This window comes from Bos mutus, chromosome 11 (genome assembly GCF_027580195.1).
Source record: "Bos mutus isolate GX-2022 chromosome 11, NWIPB_WYAK_1.1, whole genome shotgun sequence".
Taxonomy (NCBI): domain Eukaryota; kingdom Metazoa; phylum Chordata; class Mammalia; order Artiodactyla; family Bovidae; genus Bos; species Bos mutus.
The window spans coordinates 95,126,525-95,147,149 of NC_091627.1; the positions used below are offsets into that span (position 1 = coordinate 95,126,525).

A 20,625-nucleotide genomic window follows, 5' to 3' on the forward strand; every position below is an offset into this window, starting at 1 on the left:
GGGAGTGTGGGCAGAACAGCCTCAGGCCGGCCCACCCCACCCACCCACAGCCCAGTTTCCCAACCCTGGCCCTAGGAGCTGCCTCTGTCCCCAGCGCCAGGGACAGCCTAACTGGCTTCAAGGCTCTGCCCAACTGGGCAGACCTGGCTCACCAGGGGCCAGGCCTGCTTCTTGCTCCAGCCTGCCTGGCATACCTCCCCCGCCCCCAAACCTCGAGACACCTGGCATCTCTTCCGAGTACCACACATCTGGTCGGAAACCCCTGGCAGCCTGCTCGACCTCACCTTCAGCCTCTTGGCGTCCGCAGTCTGGCCAACCTGGGGGGCTGGAGCCACAGGCTGAATGCTGCCGGAGGTGACTGTCTTGAGCTTCTCCAGCCCGCTGCTCAGGGCTGTGCTCAGACTGGAGCGGGACTGCTTCCGGTCAGGGCTCCCCTCCACTGGGGCAGTGCTGAGGGGCTTCACAGGGTGGGGACTGTGAAGACAGACGGGAGATGCGTTACGGGGAGAACGAGTGGCACAAGGGAGAAGGGCCACCTTCTCCGTGGGGCCAGCAGGGCTCACCACCTGGCGGCCCCTTGCCCTGCTCTCCGCCTGCCACCACCTGACCCTCCTCCCTCCCTCAGACCCCTCCCTCTTCACGGAGACAGCCCAGGAGGTGCTACAAACTTCTCTGGACCTAATCCCAGTCTTTAGTCTTTAATCCCAGAACCCCCAACCCCGCAACTCCCTCCCTCCCTCCTCTTCTCTATTGTAACTTTTCTCTAGGGTGATGATCAATCCTCCCAGTTTCTTAATTTTCCCAGGGCGGGGAATTCCCAACAGGTAGGTCTTTTAGTGCTAGAACCGGAAAGACCAGGCAAACCTGTGGTGCTTGGTCACTGGCCCACCTCACTCTACTGGTTGCTTGCTAGCAGAATTGACACAGGCCTGAGAAACACTCCCTCGAGCTTGTCTGAGCTTGTCTTCGTCTAGCCATCCCCCTCGGTCATCTCTACCTCCTCTTCCTTCTCACCAGCCTCTCCAGAGCATGTGGACTGCATTCTCTCTGTAAGTTCCCACCTTTCATCGACTCCTCAACCCATCAGGACAGCGGCCCCCACTGGCCTGTCACAAGCGTTCCTGCTGAGGCCACGGACCCCTCAGCTCTCGCCTCACTGACCTCTCTGTGATCCTCCCCTGGCACCGCTCACTTACTCTTCCTTTGGGCTGCCCCTTCTGCCTGGTTGGAAACCCCAAACCTCTGTCTGGCTTCCAGACACCTGACATCCTTCTCAGTCTCAGCTGAGGGTCTGCCTCTCGGTTCCCGCCCCAACCCCTACACTCCATCTCCAGCCCAGACTGCACCCCTGAGCTCCAGACCTATGTAGACAGTTGCAGACTGGCTTCTTCAGGGTCCACACTCATCTCCAGCCTGACTGCCCTTTCAAGTGCTCCCCGGCAGAGAGAATCAGGCACCATTAGCTTCTTATGGCTTCAATCAGAAGCCTAGGAAGCCCTCTGAACGCCCTCCCTCCACTTCAACCTTGACAAACATCAAGCTCTGCTGCCTTCTCCCACACGATCCCCTCCCTTCCAAGCCAGCACTGGGTAAGCCTTTTCCCAGCCACACCCAAGCACCCACCTCCAACCGCTGCCCCATCCCCTGTGGACGACGGTCTCCCCTCACCCTTCTACCCACCAGCTCCCTATCCAAGCGTGTGTGTACCAAGTCGCTTCAGTCGTGTCTGATTCTTTGCAACCCCATGGACCGTAGCCCACCAGGCTCCTGTGTCTGTGGGATTCTCCAGGTAAGAATACTGGAGTGGGTTCCCATGCCCTTCTCCAGGGGATCTCCCAACCCAGGGATTGGACCCAGGTCTTCTGCAGTCCTGCTTTGCAGGCAGATTCTTTACCATTGAATCTGGGAAGCCCCTATCAAAGTAAGAAAACACAATCTCCACCACAGCCGGGCCCCAGGTCTGTCCTCCGGCCCTATTCCCTCTGTCCCTCCAGCCAGAGGAAAACATGCTCTCCGTCACCTTCACGTTCTTATAAAAGCTGTTCCTCTGTCTGGAACACTGTCCCTCTGCCTGTCGGCCTGCTAACGCCTGTTCATATTTCAAGGCTGTGCAAGTCCATTTCTTCCAGGAAACCTTCCTGATCTCCCCCATGCTTACTGGGGCGACTCTCCTTGGAGATCCCCCAGCACCTGGTACCTGTCACAGGTACCCAAACTGCAAGAACTAGCCTCCAAATCAACTCATCTGCCTCTAGGGCACCTCTCAAAATTTTCACTTACTTCACAGAGGATTTGGACTATTCGATGGGAGGAAGCACAATGGCTTAGTCCAAGGCCCTGACTACACTGGAGGGAGGCCCAGCCAGCCCCAGAGAAGCCAGCTCTGGCACTCAGGACAGGGCTGCGGATTCAGTGTCAACCCAGGAGGAGAGGCAGAGAGCCCAGGCGGAGGCAGACAGTAGGGAAAAGAACACATCCAGCCCGTCCTGCCCACGGAGGCGTTCACATGAGGAGGAAGATGCAAAGGCAGCGCTCAGGCCACCGAGGGGCTGTGCCAAAGGAGGGGAGGAATACAAGTAGGGCACAGAAACACCCTGAATGGGGGCTTGGAGTCCTGAGCCCTCGGTCTGCTTGTCCGATACGTCTGGGGACCCTGGACCCCGCAGCTCTCACAGACTTCATTTCCTCATCTGAGAAATGGGGACAGCTTTACTTGGCCCATCCATGTCTTGATGTAAGGAACATGCCAAGTACAGACGTGATGCCAACTCTGAAGAGAATAAAACTTCCAGAAAGTGGTGAGTATAATTAGAAGTGGTACTGGAATGTGGCAGCGCCAGCTGAGGCTGCTGTCATCAGAGCAAGGAAGCTACAATCACCTCCTCTCTCCCACCTCTGGGATCAGCATCACCACCTCTCACCGGAACAGCAGTCGGGAGCAGCCCAGACTCCTTCCCACCCACTTCTCAGAAATCAGCACTGGCCCTCTGGGGCTTCCCTTCGGGTTCACTTTTGTCTTCTGTCTGGACTGGGAACCCCTTGGGGATACAGTAGTGTCTTTCATCTCTGTTCAGTGGCCGACATACAGTGGACACTCAAATGAATTTGGATGCCCAAAGGTATGAGCTGGTGGGCTGGGGGCCTACAGACCCAGTGCTAGAGCCTGTGCCCCCTGCTACCCACCCCTGCCTCTTCACTCAGCTCTCCCAGAGCGCCAGACTCCCTCTGAATTTTGCTGCTCCTGCTAAGTTGTACACCATTCCCCACAGTGACCTATCTCTACAGGACTCAGCTCTGGTCACCCCTCACCAGGCACCTGGTGAGGTCTCGGCCTCCTAAGTCTCCCAAACAGACCACTGCCACAGTGACCACAGCCTCACAGGCATCCACTGTCCTCTCAGCACAGTCCTAAGCACACTGGGACCACCCCGTGAAAGGCACAAATGCAAACCAATGAGCACCTACTGGAGTCAGAAAAAAACAAGCCTTTTTTCTGGGGGTCATACAGAGGGAGCATCTTAGATTTTCTTTTGTCCTCTAAAGGTATTTTGGCTCTCCTCTCTGACTCCAGTGCCAGCCCCTTCCCTCTACTCTCTGCCTTCACAACCTACTTCCCCAGGCCTGCCTGGGAGGACATGGCCCCCATCTGACAAGCTGAACTGCCCCAGCCTCCCTTGTGCTGAGAACCTAAGCTCTCATCTCTGCTCCCCTGCTGGCCTGTATCATTCTCCCCACTCCATGCCTCCCCTCTTCACCTTATCGTCATCATCCCCCAACTCCTGACTTATGGGGGGCACCTGCTGGCCCAAGGTCCCAAGAGGAAGCAGCCTCCAAGCCAGCACCATGGAAGGCTCGTGTCTCCAGAGCTCTGGGGTGAAGGAGCCCGTCACCCACCCCCGAAGGGGCTGAGGCGGGAATGTGAACACCTCAGTCCTTGGGCCGCTCTGCCCCCCCTTCACCCCCTTTCCCCCTGGAGAGCGTTTTCCGGTGGCCGCTCACCTGGCACTGGGCTGTGGATCCTCAGCTGGTCGTGTCTCCAAGGGCAGAAGCGCAAGCGGGGAGGCTGGGGTGCCTGCAGCGTGGTCCTCCCCAAGTGGGGTGGGGGGGCTCCCAGTGGGGGAGGCTGGCTCCCCAGGGGGTAGGGAGGAAGAGGTCAAGGTCCAGGCTCCAGGCAGGGGAGAACATGGAGGGCTGGGGCTCCCATGGTGGTGGCTGGCCCCGGGCGGGAGATGGGGTGGTGGCAGGGCAGGTTCTGGGGGGGTGGGCAGCTCTTCTGGACCAGAGCGGATGGAAGATTCCCTGGACCCTGGAGGGGATGTGGATGGAAGGCTGGGGGGATCTTGGCTCCCCTGAGACGTGAAGGGGTTCAAGGCATCCTCCTCTGAGAGCCTTAAGCCAGCCTGTCGGCGGCTGCCTGTCAGGAACCCAGGCCCCTCTCCTGCTGGATCCTGGCACTGGGCCTCAGGGTCTTCTCTCTTTGGAGTCCCCCACATCTGCTGAAGAGCCAAGCTCTTTGAGTAATGGGGTGTGGGGGCAGGGCCCTGAGGGCAGCTGGCAGGCACAGAGAGGCAGGGCCCGGACACCGCGGGAGGGCTGGCACCCTCTGCTAGATCTGGGCCTGGCCCACCCAGCGTGGCTCCAGAGGAATGGCTGTCAGACTCCAGCTCGGGCTTCTGGGCCTCCTCCTCCTGCTCGGCCTCCTCCTCCTGCTCGGCCTCCTGAGGCCCAGCGATGGGGGCACGTGGGATGACATCTTCTTCTCCCGTCTCTGACCCCCTGCGACTCAGCCCCCCCACCGCCTCCTCCTCCACCGCCTCTGCCTTCTTCTCTTCCTCCGCTGCTGCTGCCTCCTTCTCCTGGGAATCTGAAGGCGTGAAGAGACGCGGTGGCTTGGGAGGTGGTGTCTGGGGCTGCAGCCCCTGGTCCAACTCCCACTCGGGCTTGGACTCTGAGTCTGGCTCCGGGGGGGGCAGCCCCCCGCTCCTCTGGGGGCTCACAGGTTCTGGTGACCGTGGCTGCATCTGGGGAGGAGGCAGCTCATCAGATGACCCTCCCTGCAGGACCGGTGAGGTAGTCTCCGCCGCAGGAGAAACGGTGACCACATCCCATGGCCAGGAATCGTCCACTGTATCGAGCTCGTGGAAGACCTGGCTTCCACCTCGGCAGGTCTCCTGGTCCTGGTGGGCCTCAGGGAAGCTGTCTGGGCCAGGCAGCCTCTCCCACACGCTGATTACTTCTGGGGAGCTAAACAGAGACGTCGCGCTATCTGCCGGACTCTGCCCTGCTTCCCCTCCTGGGGCAGGCAACTCCCTGTCTGCTCCGGAGGCTGAGGCTCCCGGGTGCAGCTGGGCTGACGCGGGAGGCAGACAGGCCCCTTCTGACCCGAGGGGCCCTGGGTCAGCCACACTTGTGCTCGAACAGTCCAGTCCCAAGTCCGGAGGAACTCTGGGCTCCAGCCACACGCTGCTCCCACCTCTTTCTCCTCCCCCAGGGTCCCCCTGGAGCTCAGCTGCCTTCATTGTCATGGCCCCGAGGCCTGGGTCTTGCAGCCCAGTCGCCTCCAGCCCTGCTCCTGGTGGGGCCAGGATCTCACTCCTGGCCTCTGGACGCAGCCTGCTGGCAGCAAAGATGTTGAACGTGTCGTCCCACTCAGGCAGGGCTTTCCCAGGGGAGGCCAGGGGGGTGGGGTTGGCCCTCGAGGCACTGGGGAGAGAGGGAGCAGGTGAAGGAGAGTTTAGTGCTATGTCGGCTATGAGTTCCTCGAAGAAAGGGTTGCTCTGCAGGGAGGTGAGGAACGGGTTGGTGAGACCCGAGAATCCAGATGGGGTGGCTTCGGGGATGGCGGCGGCAGCGGCAGCAGCAGGGGAGGCGGCTGCACCAAGGTTAGTGCTTAGCAGGGGAGCAGTGGGGGGGGCCGGAGCACAGGGGGAGCAGGGGTGGTGGTGAGGAAGAGCAGCCAGGCCAGATTCTACCTGAGGAGACACGTCCAGGCTGTGGGGGGAGACAAAACCGTGAGCCTCCTGGTTAATGTCAAGACTGGAGAGGCCCCTGCTGAGCCCCACGGCCTTCCCCCCACCCGCCTGGGGAAGAGGTGCCACAGTGCTACGGGCTGGGCTCAGGGATGCAGGCCCAGGGATAGAGGGAAGCCCCCGGCACGCACATGATGAGGCAGCACCCCCAGGACGAAGATGCTGGACAGAGCTCATCTGATTGATCCTCACACCAACCCCGAGGAGCAATACTCCCATTTTACAGGTGGGATGAGCCCATGCTGACAACTACTCAATGCCAGACTGCCATCTGAAGAACCAACTAGAAAGCACTTTACATCTCTTTATGGACTGAGAAAAGAAAATACCGGCTGGTTGGGAAAGGATAGACAGACCAGAGAAAAGCCAGTCGCAGGTATGTGGCTGGACAAAGTCAGGACCAAGAACCCAGCCAGTGCCTGACCTTCTGACCCCTGAAAACAGCCTGGGTCCTCCTGAGCCCTGGCAGAAATGGAAGGTGACGATGGGGCTGTTATCAGAAGCAACACAGTATCAACCAGACAGAACGTTCCGTGGTGGCCTTCTCGCTTCTGGGAGGGGTACCATAACCAGCCAAAGAGGATGAGACACTGCTGAGGATGTCTGCCACCAGGCATCCACCTAGCCCGGCACCCGGCAGGCAGCCTCTTGCCAAGGACACCGGCAGGCCAGGCTTGGAAGTGACCCTGCGAGGAGACCAAGGCTGGAACGTGGCAGCAGCAGCAACTCTAGATGTCACCAGGGGCCTCCTGGGGTCCCCCACACAGATCCCTGGCTCCCCTAGGAAATCCACTCCCTGATGATACACTTACATTAACCAAGACACTTGCTGGCCTTCAGGTGCCCCCTCTGGGGTCTCCTTGCGGGGAGCACACCCTGCACTTATGCCTTATCTATGGCATGCAGCTGACTTGAGGGGAATGGGAAGGGACAGACTCTAAAATGAGAGCTCTTGGCTTCTCTGGGACACCCCCGGGACACAGACAGAAGGCCAGAATGATACCACAGGGAAAAAGGGGGGCCTGACACCCTCATTCTCAGCAGTCCAACAATGCCTTGCAGCTCAGCCCACCTGTCAGACCCAGACCTCAGTGGCCTTGCCTGCTATTTTGAGTACCATCTTCCATCCCCACAAGCCCTAAGACCCCCAATTCCTCTATCCCTGCCAGCCCAGATGGAAACATCCTGAAGAACTCCTATACATCCGTCTTCATTCAAGCAGCTCCTTCCCACGGGGAAATGCTGGGGGCAAACTCTGAGGTCGCAGAGGCCAGGCTTCAACAGTCAGCCCAAGAGGAAGGAGGGCAGGGGTAGGAGAGGCGCCTACAGAACGAAGCCCAGGAGTCTGAAGCCAGGACGCTTCCAGGGAGCCAGGGCCCAGTCAGACGAGGTCCCGGGGGGCTGGGCGGAGGCCGGGCCAGCTCATCTGCAGACACCAGGGGCAGGTGATGGGAAGGAGGCCAGTTCAACCAGCAGCACAGGAGGGCTTCCCAGACAAGCTGGAGTCTATCGGCCTAGTCTCAAAGGTGGGACACAGTCAGACCCCAACCCCTGGGCTTCTCTTAAAAATCCAGCTTCCAGAGACTCTTCTGAGCCTGTTTTTGCCCTGTAATAACTCCCGGCAGGCGGGGAGGAAAGGGTGGGGGGCGGGGCGTATAAAGTCCTGCCTTCTCCCACCTCACCAGGGCTTTCCAGAACAGCTTTGCCTCTATGGTCAAGACATATGGTCAAGACATACGGTAAAGACACTGAGAGAGGGAGGACCCTGTGCCCAGAGTTCCCTTCTCCCTCCCTCCAGAAACGTCTGCCTCAGGGGCCAGGAGAGCAAAGCCCCACCACTGCGTGGTCCAATCCACCCCACCATCGGAGCACCAACCCTGCTGGCGGGGCTCGGCCCCAGGAGCAGGGCTGAGCGAAGCGGAGCCAGCTCTTCCCAGTGCCCTTGATGACAAGTGGACAGAGGGGTCTGACAGAAGCAGCTCCATCAAACATGAAACAGCCCCAAGCTTAACGCCACAGCCCTCAGCGCCGGCCTGGCCCCACTCACCCATGCGGTCTTGCAGCAATCTGGCGGACTGTCAGAGCCACAGGGCAGGAGAGGGCAGGGGAAGAGCTGGGAGCCCCAGGCTCGGCTGGCAACCCTCCCTCCACTGGCTCCCCAGAGGGGCACACGAACCCGTTGGTATGGCACCCGCAAATGGCTTTCCCTAGAGGAAGGAGCTCCAGGTACAAAGCCTAGCTAGCAGCCACCCCAGAGCCAGCACTTCGCTAGTTCATCCGTCCTCCCTGCCCCCATGCGTCCCCCAGCTCCACACCAGCTGCAAATTCTGCAAGTTCTCACTTTACAAAGTCCCCTCCCAGGAATTCCTTTGCGGTCCAGTGGCTAGGACTCCACGCTTTCGCTGTGGAGCGCCCAGGTTCAATGTCTAGTTAGGGAACTAAGATCCCCCAAGTTGTGCAGCCTGGGCAAAAACAACAACAAAAAAAACTCCCCTCCCTACCACTGCATCTGACACTGATCAGAGACACCTTGCCGTGTGGGGCTGTCTTTGCACGGTATGCTCTGAGAACAGGGCCCACTATGCCAGCCCCGCACACTGCTGCCCTGCTCCTCCCGACCCCCACCAACCATCGAGGTTTCAACATATCCTGACTCATCTTCTCTTCCAGGACCAAAAGCTGGGGAAAGAAATCAGAAGTCCAAAGGTCTCTGCCCCTCCGGTGTGAGAGAATAAAACTTCAGGGCCTTAGTGTTGCTTCAAGAACCTTACAGCAATTGGATGAACCCAGCACTTAACATAGCAGTCGTCTGCTCACTCTGACAAGCACCCTCTTCTTAAACACAGCCGTCGCTGGGTGACTCCCTACAGCATGAGGAGGACACCCCTGTAGCTAGGGGCAAGGCTGCACTGGTGGACAGATCTTCCTTAGACTGAGACGAGCCGTGTGTCCTTGTTAGTTCCATGCACTGGTCCCAGGGGCATCAGTTCAGTTCAATTCAGTTGCTCAGTCGTGTCCAACTCTTTGTGACCCCATGAATTGCAGCACACCAGGCCTCCCTGTCTATCACCAACTCTGGGAGTTTACCCAAACTCATGTCCATCGAGTCAGTGATGCCATCCAGCCATCTCATCCTCTGTCGTCCCCTTCTCCTCCTGCCCCCAATCCCTCCCAGCATCAGGGTCTTTTCCAATGAGTCAACTCTTCGCATGAGGTGGCCAAAGTACTGGAGTTTCAGCTTTAGCATCATTCCTTCCAAAGAACACCCAGGACTGATCTCCTTTAGAATGGACTGGTTGGATCTCCTTGCAGTCCAAGGGACTCTCAAAAGTCTTCTCCAACACCACAGTTCAAAAGCATCAATTCTTTGGCACTCAGCTTTCTTCACAGTCCAACTCTCACATCCATACATGACCACAGGAAAAACCATAGCCTTGACTAGATGGACCTTTGTTGGCAAAGTAATGTCTCTGCTTTTGAATATGCTATCTAGGTTGGTCATAACTTTCCTTCCAAGGAGTAAGCGTCTTTTAATTTCATGGCTGCAGTCACCATCTGCAATGATTTTGGAGCCCAGAAAAATAAAGTCTGACACTGTTTCCACTGTTTCCCCACCTATTTCCCATGAAGTGATGGGACCGGATGCCATGATCTTAGTTTTCTGAATGTTGAGCTTTAAGCCAACTTTTTCACTCTCCACTTTCACTTTCATCAAGAGGCTTTTCAGTTCCTCTTCACTTTCTGCCATAAGGGTGGCGTCATCTGCATATCTGAGGTTATTGATATTTCTCCCGGCAATCTTGATTCCAGCTTGTGCTTCTTCCAGTCCAGTGTTTCTCATGATGTACTCTGCATATAAGTTAAATAAGCAGGGTGACGATATACAGCCTTAAATACTCCTTTTCCTATTTGGAACCAGTCTGTTGTTCCATGTCCAGTTCTAACTGTTGCTTCCTGACCTGCATACAGATTTCTCAAGAGGCAGGTCAGGTGGTCTGGTATTCCCATCTCTTTCAGAATTTTCCACAGTTTATTGTGATCCACATAGTCAAAGGCTTTGGCACAGTCAATAAATCAGAAACAGATGTTTTTCTGGAACTCTCTTGCTTTTTCCACCATCCAGCAGATGTTGGCAATGTGATCTCTGGTTCCTCTGCCTTTTCTAAATCCAGCTTCAACATCTGGAAGTTCACGGTTCACGTATTGCTGAAGCCTGGCTTGGAGAATTTTGAGCATTACTTTACTAGTGTGAGATGAGTGCAACTGTGCGGTAGTTTGAGCATTCTTTGGCATTGCCTTTCTTTGGGATTGGAATGAAAACTCATCTTTTCCAGTCCTGTGGCCACTGCTGAGTTTTCCAAATTTGCTGGCATAGTGAGTGCAGCACTTTCACAGCATCATCTTTTAGGATTTGAAATAGCTCAACTGGAATTCCATCACCTCCACTAGCTTTGTTCATGGTGATGCTTCCTAAGGCCCACTTGACTTCACATTCCAGGATGTTTGGCTCTAGATAAGCGATCATCACACCATCGTGATTATCTTGGTTGTGAAGATCTTTTTTGTACAGTTCTTCTGTGTATTCTTGCCACCTCTTCTTAATATCTTCTGCTTCTGTTAGGCCCATACCATTTCTGTCCTTTATCGAGCCCATCTTTGCATGAAATGTTCCCTTGGTATCTCTAATTTTCTTGAAGAGATCTCTAGTCTTTCCCATTCTGTTGTTTTCCTGTATTTCTTTGCATTGATCGCTGAGGAAGTCTTTCTTAACTCTCCTTGCTATTCTTTGGAACTCTGCATTCAGATGCTTATATCTTTCCTTTTCTCCTTTGCTTTTCACTTCTCTTCTTTTCACAGCTATTTGTAAGGGGCATGGAGATCTACAAACGCTCTCCCCCAGACACTCCCTAAAAAGGTCAAAGCCAGCCTTTCAGGCATCCCCAGCCCAGCCCACATGCCTTCAGCCAGCACCCCCCATGACTCCACCCTGCCATCTGCCTAGCAGGTACCCTAATGTCCAGGAAATGTAACAAGACACCCTCTCCATTCATCTGGGCAGTGAGGTGACCGGGATGGGGGCAGCCTGAATGCTGCAAATGCAAAGTAGGGAGACCATAAGAGTTATCTTCCAAACCAGAATATTTTTAATATAGTAAAGGGGACTATGCCAGGAAAACAGGCACAAATAGGACTTAGGGCCTCATTACCTCTAAGTCACTGGCACACGCCTGAGTTACGTGTTTACACTACTAAGGATGCCCCTGAGACCCCGAGTTCTCTCAGTAGCCAGCGCACACTCCAGGTTCATCGAGACCTCGCTGTTCACATCTGGTGAGGGGCTGGGGCTGATGCAGAGACTGCTAAAGACCACCACAATACATATGCCTCTAGGCTGGACCATGAGTACCCTCAATTTTTTAATAAAATGTTTTTATACATCACCTGATCTGCTACTGAGCACAAAGATCCACGGTTAGTGTGAAGGGAGGAGACAGGAGCCTGAGGTGCCCTAAGAGGTCACCCTAAGAGGTCCCCCTAAGAGGATCAGAAAGGGACAGACACAGAAAGCACTTGTTTTGGCACTGGTGGGTTTTACGCGCACAGTCATGATGGTCCTAAAACACACACTAAAGTAGCCTGTGCTGCAGCCCAGGGTGAATGGCCCACAGTAGGGCTGGTAAGCAGGGCCTAATCCAATGGCCCAGATCTGAACCACCCACTCCGCCCAACACACACACACAGGCACACGCATGCGCACACACACACAAATGCTGGTACGGGCTAGTGTGGCAGTCATGGGACCTGGCAGACGAGGGGCAGGGCAGGAGGAACGGGAGGACCCCCTTCCTGGCCTCGCATACTCTGGCTCCTTCTCCAACAGCAACAGCTTTTCTCTGCACACCAAGCACAGCACAGCCCGCCTCCGGCCTCTCCTGGGGCTCAGTGCCGTGTGGGAGCACTAGAGGGCGCCGCTGCCCTGCCTAGTGAGGAACACCCAGCACTTCTCAATGGTAGCCCTGGGGCAGAGGCACCCAAACCTCTGGGTCTGCAGACAGGCTCCCCTGGGGGTCTCGCAGCTATTTTCAGTCACTCCAGTTCTAGGTGTCCAACTTATGGCTTCCTGCCACAAGTTCTTCCTGCTCACCTCTTATTCTCTGCTCAAAAGCCCCAAGCCCTCTGAGCAGACACCAAAGGTGGTTTCTCCCAGACCAGCGCCCCCGCTCCGAGGCACACTGGGCCAGGGTGACACTGACAAGGCTCAAAGTCCAGGTCACTCTACTCCAAGAACATTCCCTCCCCTGCCTGGACACCAGGCCGCAGAGCCTGCTCTGCAGCCACTGTAAGCAAATGGGCCTCAGGGAGGGCAGGAAGCCCCATCTGCCCTCCAACCTGCAGAGGGTGAGCTTGGAATTCAAGTCCAGAAGGACAAAAACCTCAGCTTCCTTATGTTCATCAGTCATCCAACTTCTCTTGCCTCTGAAAGGCCATCAGAAGACACGGAGAAACTGAAGGAAAACGGTAAGCAGCAGCAAGGACAACCCCCACATCACTCAGTCACAGCTTGCAGAGCTCTGAGCACAATGCCCGGCACTTGCCTAAGAACTGCCTTACAGAGAAACGTCCCCTCATCCCTCCTGCTCTGGAAAAGGCCCAGAGACACCCCATGGACGGCAGCACTGGCCCGTGGTCTGTGCCCCTCCCTCCACCATACCACCTACAATCTCTTAGTAGCCACAGGGCCACTGGCTCAGCCTGGGCATCTGAGAAAGGCCCACCACTCCTTCCCCTAGGCAGCAGGCAGCCAGCAGTTCCCTGGGCTCCGGTGAATAGGGCTGGGGAGCAGGAACAGAAGCTGCTCCTAAGTAGGAGACACATCACCCAGAGACTGATCCCCCCACATACTCATCTCCGAGGCTGTACGGAGAGCTGCGAGACAGTCAGGGCTCAAAGCTAAAAGGCCCTGCATCTCTCTCCCTGCTCCCCTGAGCACACTCATAACTTCACAGGGAAAGAGAAGAACCGGGACTTCAGGAGTCCACGCCTCCCTGCTGGGGCAGAGGCTTAGGGCCCTTCCCTCCACCCTACCTTTTACCCTTTACCACTGTGCCCAATCTTCCCCCTCCACCCCTGGCTCACATATCCACTGACGGGGACGGGCGGGCTTGCTGAGAGAACAGTAACAGCCACCCTTGCCACACTGGCTGAGGTTGTCGCAGAGGCACCTGTCCAGGGCTGACTCCCAGCCCTTGGAAGGGCGGGATACCTGCTCCTGGTCGAAGCCCAGAGCCCCTCCCTGAGCCCTGCTGGACAATGCAGCAACCTCCACCGGCTCAAACTCAGGAGGAGGCCAAAGGGCTAAGGTGGGGGCTAGGGGCTCTGTCCCGGGCCTAGGCTGAATAACTGCAATCTTCTCCTAGGTGGGACTCAGGATATTCAAAATAGAGCAACTACTATCAGCACACACCCTACCCCAAGACCAAGAGACACCAGAAGGGGCCAGGGCCCCAAGAGTCTCCAAAGACACGGAACACGTCACAGATTTCAGGGGAGCTGCCCACAGCCTCTGGCCAAGCCCTGGGAGCAACCAGGGATGAGTATATGGGGGAGGAGCGGGCACATCCATTACTCAACTCCTTTCTCTCAGAGAGAAGAGAGCAGAGAGCCAGCTGGAACAGCTGGTGGGAAGTCATCTAGGTTCAGACAGGGTGCTGCTGCTAAGTCACTTCAGTCGTGTCTGACTCTGCGAAACCCCATAGACGGCGGCCCATCAGGCTCCACCGTCTCTGGGATTCTCCAGGCAAGAACACTGGAGTGGGTTGCCATTTCCTTCTCCAATGCATGAAAGTGAAAGTGAAAGTGAAGTCGCGTCCAACCCTCAGCAACCCCATGGACTGCAGCCTACCAGGATCCTCCATCCATGGGATTTTCCAGGCAAGAATACTGGAGTGGGGTGCCACTGCCTTCTCCGTCACACAGGGTGGGGAAGCCTCAAGTGAGTCCTCAGTCCTCGCCTCTCTACCTGGCAAAGCTTCATGACCTTGAGGCCAGCAGGCAAGAGGTAGAGGTTGGGAAGCAAAGAATCCCAACAAATGGCCTTTCCCGCTTTTGTCCTCTTCCTCCCCCTCCTCAGAGGATAGGTGTGCCAACTCAGGAAGTGAGGCCCACGGGATCCCCAGAGTGCCGTGCCCTTCAACTCACCTGTGTCCATGTGCAGACAACAAGCCTTGGCTTAGGGAGACAGGGTTCCCCCGCTCAACCATGCAAAGCCAGAGCCCCAGCAGCCTGCCCCAGGGCCCCAGTTGCTCCATCCTCCCTGCCCCGGGGTTCAGTGCAGACACCCCAGCATCTTTCCCGGGGACCAAAGCTGGTCTTGCCAAGGACATACCTGGGTTTCTGGGATGGCTCCTTGGCTTCTCTCAAGCCAAACCAGCTACTTTTGGCCTTTTCCTCCCCACTGGACGAGTGGTGGGGGGAGGCTCCCAGAGTGGGGCTCCCCTTCTCCCCCAGAGAGCCTCGGCGCCCCATCTCGCTCCGACTCAGCCCCTGGTGGTGATGGTGGAAAAGGCCCATCCGGGGCTTCCGCTCGTCCTTCCGGGCTCCCTCCTTCTCCACCGCAGCCTCAGAGGAGGCCACCATGGGGGTGGTGACCTGCACCGGCCTCCCCTCCGAGGGCCGGGCCCCCTCCTCCTCTCCAGAGCGGCGGGCCCCCACGGCCAACACTCTGGGCTGTGAGCTCAGCTCCTCCTGTCCAGGCACTGCCTCGGAGCTGCTGGGGCGGCGGCTACCTCGGGCCCAGGAGTCATCCGCAGACCGCGGCCCCTCCTCGGAGGGCCGGGAAGAGCCAGCGTGCAGGGAGCTGGAGGGTGGAAACGGGCCCGAGATGGAACTGCGGTGCCGTGGGGGCGCCGGGGGCTCCTCGTTGTATATGTGGCTCCCGTTGACACAGAGAGAGGAGCGCGAGGCCCCATCGAGGTGGCCCTGAAGGTCAAGAAGGGCCCGGGGAGGCGCTGCCCGCATCTGGCTGGCCTCGTCACTGTAGGTCCGTTTGTGGGTGAGCAACTTGGGGGACTGTGCAGAGTCCCGGCCTGGAAGGGAAGCACACGTTGGGTGAGATGCCTGCTCCCCCCCGGCCTTCCCTACAGCCGAGGGGACAGCCCGCCCTCCACTGCCCTCGCTCACCCCCTTCTGAAGACAGCCAGCTGCTGCGGCTGGGCGAGCGGGTGAGGAGCTCGGCGCCGGGGCCCTGGTAGGCCAGGCTCCCGCTGGCCGAGGACAGAGTGCTGTCCGAGCCCAGCGAGGTGTTGGACTGGGTCAGCGAGGACTTCCGCAGCTTGTTTCGGAGGAAGAAGCCTTTGGCTTTGCCCATCTTGCCCAGGCTGCCCAGCTCGGGGTCCTCCAGGGCACTGCTGGGGAGGATGGCAGAGGCAGATTCCAGGTCAAACTTCTTCTTGCCCTTCATCTTGTCCTTAATCTTACTGAAGGGGGACCGCGGCTTGTCCTTCACAGACAGGTCGAACATGCTGGCGCTGAGGTTGTTGCGCGTGAACTGGATGGTCACCTGGATCTCCCCGCGCTCCTTCTCCTTCTTGCCCGCCTTCGAGTGCAGCTTGTACCACCTATGAGGAAGAAGAGGGTGTCAGGGCTCCGGTCACAGGGACCTCCCAGAGCCCCTCCCTGCCCTGAGGGTCATGACAGCCACTGCTACAGCCTCCCACAGGCCTGGGAGGAACCCTGACAACCCCAGGCCCCAGGTACAGGCACAACTACCCGCATTTCCCCATCTACATCATCTCCTCTGACTGGTCGTAGCCCAAGCTCTGCTGTGAGCCACCAGTGAGTCCTGGAAAGAACAGCTCTCCCCGAAGCCCAGGGCCAGGAATGCTAGTGCACGAACACACACACACACACACACACACACACACCTCTCACGCCCTCACTTACTCACCCAAAGCCCTGCCAGGCACACTTCTGCAAGATGGAGAAGCAGACAAGACGGCATAAAGAGGCCTTAAGCAAGAGACCCAGGGAAGGAAAGCGCACACCTCATCTGGAAGCAACCACCATGTGCTACAAAGGAATGGGGAGGGTATGTTCTCACCTCCCCTCCATGCACAGCTCACAACAGGCCTGGGATTTTACAGATCAGGAGGTCAAAGCTCCACAGTGAGGTAACTCAGCCAAGAACAAGCAGCCAGGAAGAGACTGTACTTATCAATAATGTACTGCTCCTGGCTCAATCAATCATAAATGTACCACACTAATGTTAATACAGATGTTACTAACAGAGGATACTACAGCAGGAGCAGGGAGGGGGTATATACGGGAGCTCTGTGCACTTTCCACTCGTTTTTCTGTATACCTAAAACTACTCTAACAATAAACTCTTAATTAAAAAAAGCAGACAGAGTGAGCACAGTGAAAACGTGAGCAAGAAGCCATGAAAGAAATAATACAAGGAAGTTCTCCCGAAGGCCGTGAGCGCCAGCACAGATGCACTCACCAGCATTCAGCACAGCAAGCAAAGAAAGACCTAGTGATGGGGATCACTGAGGTTTCAGAGCCCCAGGTATGAAAAGGAGCCTAGAGGCCCCCACAGAGGGGAGACAGGTCCATAGAACGCATTCAGAAATCAGAGCAGCATCAGGTCCTCGTTAGCAACACTGGACACCATATGGAGCCATGCCTTTGCAGTTCTGAGGGAAAAACTCACCAGAATTCTAGACCCAGCCAGTCAAGTTTTATTCCATAATAAAGTCCAGTGGAGGGCTCAAAGAGCCTCAGAGTATACACACACCACACACACATACCCCCCATAGCACACACAAACACTACACATGTACCCCACCGCACACGCCTCAGTCCCTGCTGTGGTGGTCATCTCCCACCTAACATCTGCTCACCCCACAGCATGAGCTCCTTGAGCTTCTCGTGGACAGAAGGGGTGGGAGATCTTTTGTATGAAAGCCCCTATATATGCAAATGTCCAGATTAAGTCACTGCAAGGAATTGGTGGTGTTGGTGGTTTAAACCTTGTAACTTAAAAAAAAAAAGTCTACCCAGGGGCATTTCCAGTTGGATCCCTTTGGAAGCATCCATCATGACTAACCTCTAGGGTGCCCATCATGGGCTCTGCACCTGGCCTCTTCTTGGTGACCACTGGGTAGCCTAAGTAAAGTGAGCCCTGGCTGTTGGTTTTCCCTCCCAAACCTCAGAGACCACCCCCTGGGAAGGCTCACTCAGGACACAGCACAAGCAAGGAGGGCAGAGGGCAGTGCTCAGAGCAGGGGTGTATGTGTTTCTCTGCTCTCAGATGAGCAGGGGTGGGGAAGAAAGATGGGGGAGGCAAGGCGAGGAGCAGAGAAGGGAGCTCACAGACAGACCGATGGGATGTGTGTGAGGAAGGTCTGGGGGCACGAGGAGACATTTACTAGAAAGACAAAACAGCGAGCACCAATATCCTCACCCCCGGCCTTCTTAACCCAACATCCACCCTGGGCCTGACCCTTTAAGTTGTCCAAGGGCAAGTCAACTTGCTCAAAGCTGGACTAGACCTCATTTAGTACAAAAAGATTCTGGGAGGTGGGGCAATGAGAAGTATTAATATATGGACTCCAGCCACAAAGCCACCAATCCCTGAGTGACGGGAATCAGCAAGCACAGACATCCGTCTCTGGGGCTGAGGTCAGAGGCCCTGAGCCCTAGCCGGTCACGCGCCACACACCATGGCATTAACAGTGGTTTTCTCTGGGGGCGAGGCTGCAGGGCACTATCACTTCCCACTGTCTATTTTTGTTCTGTGTGAATTTTTTATAAGGGCCATATATTACCATCATAATAGGAAACAGAGGAAAGAAAGCCCCATCCTTTCTTACGCCCTCAGCTGCCTGAGACAGGTGGGCTCCTCACCGCTCCATCCAGCCCCTCAGTCACCGAGGATGTGTTGCCAGCCCAGCCTGGGGCTCGGGTCCTTGGGCCCAAGGATCCTTGTCCCTGCCTTTCCCAACCTCCACCCCATAAGGCCACTTTTGCTGCTCCTGCTCTTCCCGAGGGAATCTGGGGTTCTTCCTCTGTACCTGCTTTTCAGGGAGACAGCAGTGAAAAGAAGGCTTTCTTTGCCATTTTCTGGCTGTCACCCTCCCCATCTGGAGCAGAGTGAGGATGGCTGGGACCCGCCTCTGGCGCCTCAGTCACTGTCGCCATCTGTCTCCCTACAGGTCACGGGCAGGGCTGGTTGGACCCTGCCAGGTACTTGGAGCAGGCCTTCTCCCAGGAGTGTGACCCGCACAGGTTGTGCACAACGGCAAGGCCACCAGCCAACCGCTCCTGGACAAAGCCCTGTCACTCTCATCCACAGGTGAGACCTGGCCGGAACCAATCAGGACTTGACCACGGCCTGAGCACACACCCAGATGTTGGCTCACAAGACAGATTTGATCTTCAGAGTTCTGCTGCTGCAGTACCCTAACCTGCATGCATCAGTGTGGGGTTTCTTTATACCTACTCATACCAAGATACAACCTAAAACCCACTAAATTAGTAAGGCCAGGCCTAGAAAATATTCCCCATTGGCTCAGTGGGTAAAGAATCTGCCTGCAATGCAGGAGACGTGAGTTCAATCCCTGGGTCAGGAAGATAACCCTGGAGAAGGGAATGGCAGCCCACTTCAGTATTCTTGCCTGAAAAACCCGATGGATAGAGGAGCCTGGCAGGCTACAGTTCATGGTGCCACAAAGAGTCAGACACGACTGAGCGACTAAGGAGCAGCAGGCAGCAACAGGCCTAGAAAATCTATGATTTAAGGTGGAAGGGAGTCTGTCCTTGGGTGACTGAATTCACCAGACCCAGTGTGAAAACCACAGCAGGCCGGTCCCCTGCCTACTCGACACGCTTCACGGATCAGAGACCAACTCTCCCTCCACCTGGGTGCCTCATCAACGACACTCAACTGGGGGACTTCCCTGGTGGCCCAGCAGCTCAGACTCCTCCCAACACAGGGGCCCAGGGTCACCCGCCCGGTCAGGGCACTAGCTCCCACATGCCACAGCTAAAGACCCCAAGCGCTGCAACTAAGACCTGGTGCAACCACATAAATAAATTTTTGAAAAGGAACACTCAATTGGTTCCCAGAAGAAACCCACGTCTCTCCCCTGCCCAGCCAAGGCTTCCCTTCCAAAGTCCGCTGAACCTGCTTCTTCTGAGAGAACTGACCCTAGACATGCTCATCCCTCCCCCACCTCCCCTCCCCCGACCGGGGACAAGTTACTGAAGGAATCCAGACATGGGGGAGGGGCGGGCATCATTAAGTGCTTTCTGTGAATAAAGAGTTCCAAAATGAACAAGGCCTCTGTTCCACAAAGTGACTTCTAAAATGGGACTCACTAGCTCAGGAGGAAGGACAGTGATTCTGACCCAATACGGTTTCCCTGACACCCGCTCAGCCCTCAAAGCCTGGATTCATTGGCCCCTGTGGCATGTAAATCACCAATCTGCACATCCTTCCCTGTAGGAGCCTAACTGTTCCACCTACGTGGCACCCGCCTCAACTCCTGCACCGTCCGAGCACCTAAACTTTCCAAAGCCTGGACAGCAAGTGCTCAGGAAACAAGGGTTTTGACAATGATCATTATCTGGGACTTATCCTAGGTATGACTGCAGCCAAGGCATGCTCCATCAGGAAAAAAATAGGAAGAGACAATTCCTTGCATGTAAGAGGTATGGGACTTCCCTGGTGGCTCAGATGGTAAAGAATGCACCTGCCATGCAGGTTTTGACCCGGATTTGATCCCTGGATTGGGAAAGCCCCTGGAGAAGGAAATGACTACCCACTCCAGTATTCTTGCCTGGAGAATATCATGGACAGAGGAGCCTGGTGGGCTACAGACTATGGGGTTGCAAAGAGGTGGACACGACTGAGCGACTTTCACTTTCACTTCAAGAGGTATGCACCGCTATAGACACTGCTCTTCAGGAGTGACATACAACAGAGCTTCTCAAGTATTAATACAAAAGGATCACTGAGTCTAGTTAAAATGCAGATTCTGATGCGATGGGTGCAGATGGACCTGAGAGGCTCCATCTCTTCCCAGCTTCCAGGGGATGCCAGTGCTGCTGGCCTGTGGACCATACCTGAGAGGCAGGACAAGTGACTTGTGCTAAAGACTCCGCAGAGCTAGACTTACTGCATGCTCAGTGTGTGCCAAACTCTGTATCTCCTTTATTACCCACACAGTCCAGGAGATGAGATCCACCATCCCCATTCTGTGGATGAGGAAACCAAGTTACACAAAAGGTTTGTGACTTGCCCAGGATCAAATAGCTAGTAAGTGATACAGTCAGTCCTTGAACATGAAGCTGCCTAACTCCCAGTCCACATTCTTAACCTTCCAGGAGCAGCTTTTCTCATTAAGCTGGACATCCTGAGAGGACAGAAGCTGGAAAAGGTCTGGAGTACCTGACAGAGGCCCAAAGAGGCATGGAGGTGGGATATGGAGACCAGAACCCCCTTCAAAGGGTTGGCACAATCCCAGGAGGATGGAGCCCGAAGGTCACTAAGGGAACCACAGGCGTCTGTCCTGTCCCCAGACCATTAAAAGCA

General features: G+C 56.1%; 1 protein-coding gene across 3 annotated transcripts in view; it reads right to left on the reverse strand.

Annotated features, from left to right (window-relative positions):
- The window catches only part of RAB11FIP5 (RAB11 family interacting protein 5), a 43,420-nt gene that overhangs the window by 2,191 nt on the left and 20,604 nt on the right, over positions 1-20,625 (reverse strand). Inside the window, exons 2-5 of one of the 3 annotated variants that reach the window (XM_070379806.1) lie at positions 15,210-15,646; positions 14,416-15,115; positions 4,000-5,991; positions 285-474 (exon numbers count right to left, since the gene is read on the reverse strand). In XM_070379806.1, coding sequence (XP_070235907.1) covers positions 285-474; positions 4,000-5,991; positions 14,416-15,115; positions 15,210-15,646 — 3,319 coding nt within the window. The remainder of the gene's footprint in view (positions 1-284; positions 475-3,999; positions 5,992-14,415; positions 15,116-15,209; positions 15,647-20,625) is intronic. The other 2 variants (XM_070379807.1, XM_005901332.2) reach the window with 2 other exon arrangements.